This window comes from Euprymna scolopes, chromosome 39 (assembly GCF_053919585.1).
Source record: "Euprymna scolopes isolate OS-2025 chromosome 39, ASM5391958v1, whole genome shotgun sequence".
NCBI lineage: Eukaryota > Metazoa > Mollusca > Cephalopoda > Sepiida > Sepiolidae > Euprymna > Euprymna scolopes.
Genome location: NC_136520.1, coordinates 75,118,590 through 75,129,290, shown reverse-complemented (window position 1 = coordinate 75,129,290; position 10,701 = coordinate 75,118,590). Strand labels below are relative to the sequence as shown.

Below are 10,701 nucleotides of genomic sequence, written 5' to 3'. Positions count from 1 at the left end.
ATATATATATATATATATATATATGGCACTTCATACTGTATGATTCTGGGGTCTCAATTATTTTTCTACTGAATCTTTTTTTTTTTTTAATTCATACTAACTTCAACAGGATACTTAAGTACATAATGTTTTCACCTGAAATGCGTCGGTTTAAAAGATCACCATTCTACACAAGTAAAAGTTGTAATTTTACTCATTTTAAAATAAATTGTTCCAAAATCACATTTTGTTGTTCCAGTTTTACTTTAGTGACATTTTAATGCATAACTAAGTGTTACAATGTTTGATTTTACAAAAAAAAAAGAACAAAAAAAAAAAAAAAAGATATTGGTTTATTTAAATTTTAACTCACAACAATTTATTATTACAGAAAATATATTTTTTTGTGTATTGTTAAACCTAAAATACATATATTATTTCAAGAAAGAAATAGAATTAGCAATAAATTAAATTATGGATGTTCTCAACCTTCACCACCCGGTCTCTCTTGAAAGTACTTCATGCTAGAAAAAATCAAGAGGAAACCAGTATCAACAAAAACAATCGAGCTGGTCAAAAAGTTATAACGTGTTGATCTGTATAAATTGATTTTTATACAGCTAGATTAAGACAACAGCCATAGAATTTCCACATAAATCTCTACATATTAACTTATAGAGTAGTTGGTTTTATTTTTTTTTTGTTGTCATATACTTTCACAAATGTAAAAATATTTACTTACTCGTATCAATAACTATTTATTATTAGAACCAACAATGATAAAATTTTTTTTTTTTTAATCAGAAAAGAATTTTGGTATCTGCAAATAGGCAGAATTTTTCCGATTCCAATATTTATTCTAAGTTCTGATTTTTCATGATTCCGATTGTCCAAACATGCACGATTATTAAGTCTAGTGGTTATTGATTAAACCTCCTTCTCTCTCTCACTCTCCGAGTAATCTGAACACATTTTTCTAATGCTGCAATTGTTAATGTTTCTTTTTAAAAAGATTTCCAATTTTTATTTTTCACTTCACTAAAAGATTTGTCTCAATAACAAGTTGCGGTTATGTGAAATCTTCTTAGATTGAAACAGGTTTATTGTAGTGGCCAATGTTTACCTTAATTGAATAAAATAATTATATATATATATATATATATATATATATAGTGCAAAATTTTGTTGAAAATTTAAAGACTCACGTTTTTGTTTTTTATAACCTTCGTTTATTTCCTGGATTTTTCCATTACAGCTGTTTCATTAATGAGTTGGCAATTTTACGATTTATGTTTCCGTAAAGTAACGATATTTCAAAAACAAAAATATATATATATATATATATATATATATATTAAAAATACTAGTGTTACTCAAGTTATTTTAGTCTTTTCAACATTACTATTCGAAAAGGTTTCATATTAGCAATCATCTAGGCCGAAGAATTAATTTTTCAAAACAAATTGTAGCTATGAACATCGTTGTAGGACAATAACAAAAGAAAATTGGAGATTGATTTGTCAATTTTAATGCTATATAGGTCTGACTTTGAAAATATGACAATATAACATATTTATATAATCAATACAGAAATGATAATTGATTGTCCGCTTCCTTCTTTATCAATTAATGGCAGATAAGAGAATGACACATGCTTATCACATGCGTCACCAATTATACCATTCTATCTGAATCTACATCGATCATTTGCATATGTTTAAGCACTTTCAGATTTCCGATAAGGCATCTCATTTTCAATGCATTCCAACACCTTGATGGCAGCATCTGGAATACGAGTACCTGAAAAAAAAAAAAAAAAAAAAAAAAAAAAAAAAAAAAAAAGTTATTAGAACAGATAAAAAATCCAAAATCGTTTTCATGTTATCACATAATGATGAGAGGCAATTATTTTCTTTTTTTAATCTTTTGAAATGAGGCTTCATAATTTGTGCATTCATTCTTTTTGCAGATTTATCCTCATCTTTCACCAGGTTTCAACCAATTATTCCTCTGGCCTTCGGGGCCCATGGCGTAGCGGATAAAGGAGTCGAGTCTATGGTTCCAGATGTGCACTGTCTGAAGAAAGTGGTTTCAATCCTACCCAAAGCAGGCCAGAGGTTTAGTTGGCCAAAACATGCGGAGACAACAACTATGGAAGGCAGTAATTACTCGGGATAAATTACAGGACTTGGTATTCCTATCCCGTCACGGTCGATCACCTGAAGAAGGCCAGAGGATGAATTGGCTGAAACATGGTGAAACAACAACTTTGAAAATGAGGATAACAGTCCGCAAAAAGAATGAATACACAAATTATGAGGGGCAAGTTGATTAACGGATAGAAAACAAATAATTATCGATTAGGTGTCAACATTCCCCCTTCCAAAGATAGAAGATAAATAATTAGGAATTAAAAATAAAAAAAAGAGAACTAGGTTTATCAGCAGAACAAAGATATAGGAAGTAAGGGTAGTAAAAAAAACAAAAAAAAACACTGGGGAATAGGATTGTTAATCAGGACAAAAGATCGGACAACAAGCCAAGCATGCGGGGTCCCATTCCATGAGTGAATGATTTGGGGTCAATTTTACCCCTGTAATGCTCCCTATGGGATCAACCAGAGTTATCCCGGAAAATCCGTTCTTTCACCATGATTAACGTTTCTGCAAAAAAATTTTAAAATCCAAGGTGTGGTTATGAGAAAAGTGTGGACAAACAATTTGGGGTCAATTTTACCCCTATAATGCAATCTAGGCTGAAACCTTCAACCTCCACAAGAGTGCCACTTAAAAATGAATTTTTATCAAGTACTTTGTCTGTTATGGGTCTTTGTTATAAATCGTCCCTCGTAGAAAATATTTTGTTTATTCCATCATTTTCAATCCTCTCATAATATTCTTCCACATCCATTTATCTCATTATCCTCAAGTTGCTTTTGGCCTTGATTGGTATTTAAAAAACATTTACTTTGTATTTACTTTTTTATAATAAGCAGATTACAATGTTATGTAGCTGGTTGCATTCTTACCTGGACCAAAAATTGCGGCACAGCCGGCTTCCGTGAGAAAATCATAATCTTGGGGTGGAATGACTCCGCCAGCAACCACAATTATGTCTCTAAAAAATAAGAACCCACCGGAACAAAATTATTGGTCTTTGTCAGGAATTAAAAATCAAAGTTAGGAGCAATATATTTAGTCTAAAGAAGCTTTCAGTAAAAACATGTAAAAATAAAAATAAAGAATTTAGTTTAAAAAGCCATACCTTCTTGGACTGTTCAACCTACCAAGCAAATATGAACAAACCACCTGAAGATGATTGAATGAATTGAGCAAAAGCTACTCAAATATTAATATAATCTATCTTATCGAGAAAAGTGAGAATGTGAAATTTGGTATAGAGGGTAGTCAGACATGTGGAAAAATTTTTTAATCTGTTTCCATCTAAAAAACAAGGCTACTAAGGGGTCAAAATTGAAAAATTGGTATGTGGGGTGGGGGATGGGGGGGTCATCAGATTTTTTGTTTGTCATCTGTTTCATGAATGCGCATGCGTGAATCGTTCACATGGCAGCTTCCTTATGTTAATAAATAGGTTTGAAAACACTTTTTAAAGATCATGTCAAGCTGACCAAATGGTTATGATACTTGATTCCCTGTTTTTAGGTTTTGGTTTCGACCTCAGCTCGAGTATTTTTTTTTTTTTTATTATTACAAGTAGTGAACTGTTTAGAAAAAACATAATACCCGCATGAACATGTCTCAGTTTCTGTACGAATTTTATGACTGGGCAATGCTGGATGGCCAGCTAGTTTAATATAAACTGTACGAAAATCTGACAAAAATACAAAATAAACAAGCTGAAAAAAATCAACTAAATTAAATAACAGTTATCTTAATAATATTAAATGATATTAACAGTTATCTTAATAATATTAAATGATATTAACAGTTATTTTAATAATATTAAATGATATTAACAGTTATCTTAATAATATTAAATGATATTAACAGTTATCTTAATATTAAATGATATTAACAGTTATCTTAATAATATTAAATGATATTAACAGTTATCTTAATAATATTAAATGATATTAACAGTTATCTTAATAATATTAAATGATATTAACAGTTATCTTAATAATATTAAATGATATTAACAGTTATCTTAATAATATTAAATGATATTAACAGTTATTTTAATAATATCAAATGATATTAACAGTTATTTTAATAATATTAAATGATATTAACAGTTATTTTAATAATATTGAATAATACTAGCGGGACCTGTGGAAATTCCACAGGGAACTCATCCATATGTAATATATTGATGTTGTCATTCTGTAGATGTTAAGTGTAAATGAAGACGCCCTGATATTACTGTAGCTCTTTTGTTAAAACTGCAAAAGTATTTATCCAAGCAAGCAAGGACGCCCGGCGTAGCCAGGTCGTAAAATACGCTTAAATATGATATTTTAATTCTTGCAGATTTTGTATATATTATTATAGAGTTAATGTTCTATTAATTTTTATAAAGTTGCAATTTCAAAAAAAAATATATATATCTATATGACTTTGGTTCATCAGCTTGAATCAAAACTAAATCCCAAACTTATAAATATATATATATAACTTTAGTTCCTTCAGTTATAATCGAAATCGAAACCAAGATTTATGAAGAATTCTTGATAAAATTATTTATAAAAAAAATAGATTACTAAGAATTCTTAGTAAAATTATTTATTACAAGAAATGGAAGTACATAATTAAATGACCCGAATGCAAGCGTGACACAGAAAATAACACACACGCTATGATATTAATATATGGATTATTAGTTTTTTTTAATAATATTAATAGTTTTTTTTTAATAATATTAATAGTTTTTTTTTAATAATATTAATAGTTTTTTTTAATAATATTAATAGTTTTTTTAATAATATTAATAGTTTTTTTTTAATAATATTAATAGTTTTTTTTAATAATATTAATAGTTTTTTTTAATAATATTAATAGTTTTTTTTTAATAATATTAATAGTTTTTTTTTAATAATATTAATAGTTTTTTTTTAATATTAATAGTTTTTTTTTAATAATATTAATAGTTTTTTTAATAATATTAATAGTTTTTTTAATAATATTAATAGTTTTTTTTAATAATATTAATAGTTTTTTTAATAATATTAATAGTTTTTTTAATAATATTAATAGTTTTTTTTAATAATATTAATAGTTTTTTTAATAATATTAATAGTTTTTTTAATATTAATAGTTTTTTTAATAATATTAATAGTTTTTTTTAATTATATTAATAGTTTTTTTTAATAATATTAAGTTTTTTTTAATAATATTAATAGTTTTTTTAATAATATTAATAGTTTTTTTAATAATATTAATAGTTTTTTTAATAATATTAATAGTTTTTTTAATAATATTAATAGTTTTTTTTAATAATATTAATAGTTTTTTTTAATAATATTAATAGTTTTTTTAATAATATTAATAGTTTTTTTAATAATATTAAACCAAAGAAGAAATAAAAATAAAATCAAAAAAGAGAAAGTGTACTTACGGTCTTCCCATGGATTTCAGTACTTTTATCAGCTCAGGAATAAGGGTTTTGTGTCCAGCAGCCAAAGAACTCACACCAACAACATGGACATCAGCATCGATCGCCTGTTTCGCAGCTTCCATTGGCGTCTGTTTCAAAATAAGAAATTTAACAAGAAATTTTATATGATCTTTTTTATCCCAAAAAAAGCTGATACGACATGAGGGGCTACTAATTGGGATCATGTCTACATGTGAGGAATTGAGCCGTGAGATGTCTGTTTACATTCTGAAGTGCCTTCAATGAGTTTCCAGACGTTTTTGTACAAGCATTTAAAATTGTAGACGCTTAAAAATTTGGTATGTTATTGCTATACATTTTATTAGATGACTGGCCAATTTTTATGATTTCAGGTTCAAATGAGCAGCTACAACAGGAATTGAAATACATCCTACTAAAGCCTGATTGTCACAGCTGGTGAATTTCAAAACTGTAATTTGGACGTGAGGAGGACACTTTAGAAGAACAATATGCAATAAGATTCTGTTTTAAACCTGGAAAAATGCCACAGAAACGTACAGATGGCTTCAGACTGGCTTTGGGACCATCTTGCATGAATTGAGCATCAGTTTTTGAGTGGTATAAGAGATTCAAGGAAGACAGGGTGTCTGTGAGGGATGATGAGAGGTGTAGGAGGAGTAAGGAAGTCAGAACACCAGAGCTAAGTGGCTAAATAAAGAATTTCATCGATAAGGACCATCGTATATCGTATGTCTATATATAGTGCACAGTGTGATGTCAGTGTAGGAACTGTACACACTTATTCGTGAGGAACTGAAGATGCAGAAGATTTGCGTGAAGTTTGTCCCAAGGACGCTCCATCCTTGTCAGAGACTATTTGACCAAGATGAGTATCATGACAGTTTCTCACCCTCCCTATAGTCCAGACCTTGCTCCATGTGACTTTTGCTTATTCCCTAACCTCAAGGAAAACCTTAGAGGCTGTCATTATGAGACAATTGAGGAAATGAAAGAGGCTGTGACGAGGGCTATTAACACAATCACACAAGACGACTTCCTTGGGGTCTTCCAGAAGTTGTTGAAACGGTACAATAAGTGCATTGCAGCCAGAAGAGATTACTTTGAAGAGGACTAGAGTTTCATGTGTTTACTATCAATAAAAGTGCCATACAAAAAATGTCTGGAAACTTATCGAAGAAACCTCGTACATCAAATTCTTTTACTTTATTTTTTTTTTAGCTCCTATATAACTACGTTTAAGAAAAAAAAAAAAAAAAGACTTGGCGCTATTTGCGTTTTAAATTTCTAACGGCTGTATTCACTGAAAAAGCAAATAAACCAAACATTTTTTTCATTATTCACCAATAACATCCAGTGTGAATGCACCTGAAGATGATTTTGAAGGTTACATCGGCTGAAACGTTGTGAAGAAAAAAACAACTAAGATGAGAAAAATAGTCCAAAAAATAATGAGCGAATATGTTTAGTCATCTCCTCAAACAGATAACCCTCCTTGCTTTTGTTTTTAACTTTGGAAACAAATTATCTCTATATATAAAAGGCATTTTGTCTGTGTGAGTCTGCTCTCTATGGACTCCAATTTTTGTTTTAATTTTACACAAATATATTGTGTGTTAGGTTTTATATTAGAATGCCTCCAATAAGTATTGAAAAATTGATAACCGAAAAAAATCTGATTAAAGAATGGACAGTCCAATTTTAACACCCTTATATAGCCTAACATGAGTGCATTTGAGAAGTTTTATCACCAAAGCAGAAGGACTGTATAAAAAAATCAACAGGGACACATTTCAAATGAATGTTTGTGTTTAGAGCACAATTGGACTATGATACTTTACTTTTGCGTCTTTAACTTCAAGACATTATATAAATTTTATAAAATCAATATCAGGTTCTCTACAGTGCAATGTAGACTACAATGTATCGTGAACTAACTCACTGCGAGAAGGCATGCGAAATTTTCTCCTGACTAATTAATCAATCTGATTGAAAAATGTGCGATTTCACTGATTTGGATGACAAGAAAAGTATTGTAAATGTGATTCTCATTTAATCCAGGTAACGTTGGGTCTCCTTGCTAGTAATTATAAAAAGGAAAATAAGGCAATAGAACTCACTGAAAATAGAGGGCCTACATCAACATCAAATCCCATATCTGCAAAGCCTGTAGCGATGACTTTTCCACCTCTGTCATGTCCATCCTGTCCGACTTTGGCAACCAAAATCCTGGGACGTCGACCTTCAACTTTTTCAAACTCCTGGGAAAAATAAATGCATTATGCCAGTAATTTCATTTTTCATGTTGATGTACAAAAATAAAAAAGATCATATTTCCAATCATCAACAACAAACATTCAGTTTTCACTAAAAAGACTTATTCACCTTAGGCTCATCATTTTCATAAACTACAGAAATAAAAGCAATAAAACTACATAATTTGCTGTTTCTGAATTTTTTAGATAATTTGTATTATTTCAATTATTCATAACCCTAACCGTTCTCATCTGGAGTGTTATTTGGCCAATGTAATCTCCGACTTTCTTCCGGTCTATCTTGTTGAACTCTGGAATCTTTTTGATTACTCGCAAATTTGCACAGTATTCTGAACAGAACTCTTTATTTAATCCATGGGGGTAGAATGCTCTTGTTCTATCAGCCATGAGTGGGTAGAAGTCCTAAGTAACTTGCAATTGTATTTTGAGTGTCACCCAGTGAGGATTGAACCTTCAACCACTAAAAGAGGGTAACTTACAGTTGAATTTTACCAATTAGTTTATTCATTATGCCACAGGTCTGCTTGATATTGTAATTTGAAATATTTCAATCCATTTCTGGACAAAATAAGAATACATTAGTATTTATGCCCCAAGTGAGATTCGAACTGACAACTTCTCTAAGTTCAGCGCAATAACCGATCAAGAGATTTCAGCAATTAAAACAAAACATATGATTCAACATCAGAACGCATGATTTTTTTTCTTCTCTTTTTTCTTTCTTCCCCTTTTTTCCTTGCATATTTACAGTAAAAAATTGTCAGTGAAGAGAAAAGCTCCTTCCTCCTCCTTTATTTATTGACTTGACATCAGATGACATTCACCAAAGATGAGTTGAGCCGGTTCCTCCCATAGAATACAAAGCATCCCGAATGAATACAGAACAGGCATGATTGTCCACAGCAGCCAAGATAGTCCTGGGACCAGTGACAAACATTATAGACCTGTAAACCAGAGTTAAGTTTGTTGGCTTTGATGGTGTCTAACCACTTCTTCAGCTGGTTTCCTAAGTGTCATCAACTTTGGAGTGGTTCTGGAATTATTGCTTTGTGGATGAACTTCTTTGCATTGCGGTGCACAGCATAACTGAACCAGCCAAGTCTCCTCTATGACTAATGTCCATTATTAAATTTATTCTGGTGTTATGTATGCCAGTATTAAGACATCTGAAGTGTGGGAGAAAAGCTCCCCCACTTCCTCTATTTATAACTATTCAAAAACAAAACAATCAAGATTAACTATTAAAATTAATTAGAAATTCAATTTTTATGTTTTTAGCACGGACCAATATTTAATTTAATTTGAAACAGATTTTATTATAGAGCTTATAAAAAAAAACCCACTATATAACCATCCTAAAAATCACAACTTTATATATAGGATAAGTACAATGTCAGCAGCATAAGATAATCTATTAACACTTATAAAAATGACGCTAACCCCCAACTTTACTCACCTCAACTCGGTTGATGACGTTGTCTACTTCGTCGTTCTCACCATATTCAGTTTTGTATGCTCCACTCACCAGGCGGTCAGAAGCAACGTAACGTCCAAACACCTGAGAGAAAAAGTAAGCAAAAGATTTTACAAACGTATTTATTTGCAAAACAATGAGAAAATGACAAGTGGATACGTAAGCTACACACTCAATCCACATTCGTACGAATCTATGCTGGTCCATTCTACAGCAATAACTGGACGACGGTGTGTTAGAATTATATAAGAAAGGAATATTAATTTTTGTAGATAGATCATTCTACAGTAATAACTGGATGAGAGTGTGTAGTTGGTTGTTTTTGTTTTATGGCATATCAACCTTTTTCGGATTATTTAATGCCGAATCCAAAGATTGTGAAGAAAAAATTTTCAATAAAATATATTTGTTGTTTTCAAGTCGGATTCTATTTAACCCATAGTTGGAACCCTAAAGGTACTACCACTCGGGGTCAGAGTGGACCTGGGAGCAATGGTAATTAAAGGGTGGCTCCACACTCCCCAAAGCCCGCAAGCAGGGGCCTCACCACTGGATATAGTTTAAGGTCATATCCAGCACCTTTAGTTTGGAAGTCAATTTCTTGAAGCTATTGCATGTAGATGTAGCTACGACAACTATCAACAATTTATATAGTTTAAGGCCATATCCAGGACCAGAGAGTGCGTAAGAAAGGAATATTAATTTTTGAAGTAGATCAAGTTCAGAGGAATATTTCACTAAAAAGAAAAATGTGTCGCTACTGGTTTTTATTATAGTCTGTGCTTGCGTTTGTGTTTGAAAAAAACAAAAAACACTTTTGTTGTTAAAACAATTGCAAAAAATACAATAACTATAAATATTACAAAATGCAACTTTTCCTGATATATATATATATATAAGGGGAAGGGCAATGAGCAAGGGAGGATGAAGGAAGAGAGGGAGAGACAAGAAGAGAGAGACACAACACGAAAGAGAGAGAGAGAGAAAGAGACAGACAATGATAGAGAGAAGAAAAACAATGACAGAGATAAACTAGAGGTTAAAATAAAATAATCTCTCAAAGTTACAGTAGACATGGAGGATTGAGAATGTGTGTGGACTTACTAATTCCATGGCATCTGTAATCTCGCCGACTGAACACCTCTCACGAGCTGCATCGATGGAAAGCGCCAAAAGGTTACCGTCTTGGGACTTGCAGCATTCTGTGATCGCTTCTAAACATCTGGCAACCTAATGGAAAAAAAAAATTATTTTCAAAAAAATTTAAAAAAAAACAAGGAAAACATTCTTTTATTTCCTCGATTGAGCACAGATTTTTTTTGCAACTAAATACTTTAAGATAAAATTTTTTTGGTTCTTTAGTACGACAGGGATGCA

At 30.7% G+C, this 10,701-nt stretch overlaps 1 protein-coding gene across 1 annotated transcript in view; it reads right to left on the bottom strand.

Moving 5' to 3' along the window:
- Positions 1-1,484: 1,484 nt before the first annotated feature.
- The window catches only part of LOC145263880 (methylmalonyl-CoA mutase, mitochondrial-like), a 106,621-nt gene continuing 97,404 nt past the window's right edge, over positions 1,485-10,701 (bottom strand). The window contains exons 14-19 of the mRNA XM_080120962.1: positions 10,429-10,554; positions 9,307-9,408; positions 7,695-7,835; positions 5,557-5,684; positions 3,008-3,096; positions 1,485-1,779 (exon numbers count right to left, since the gene is read on the bottom strand). Of these exons, the coding sequence (XP_079977088.1) occupies positions 1,697-1,779; positions 3,008-3,096; positions 5,557-5,684; positions 7,695-7,835; positions 9,307-9,408; positions 10,429-10,554 (669 nt within the window). The 3' untranslated portion in view covers positions 1,485-1,696. The remainder of the gene's footprint in view (positions 1,780-3,007; positions 3,097-5,556; positions 5,685-7,694; positions 7,836-9,306; positions 9,409-10,428; positions 10,555-10,701) is intronic.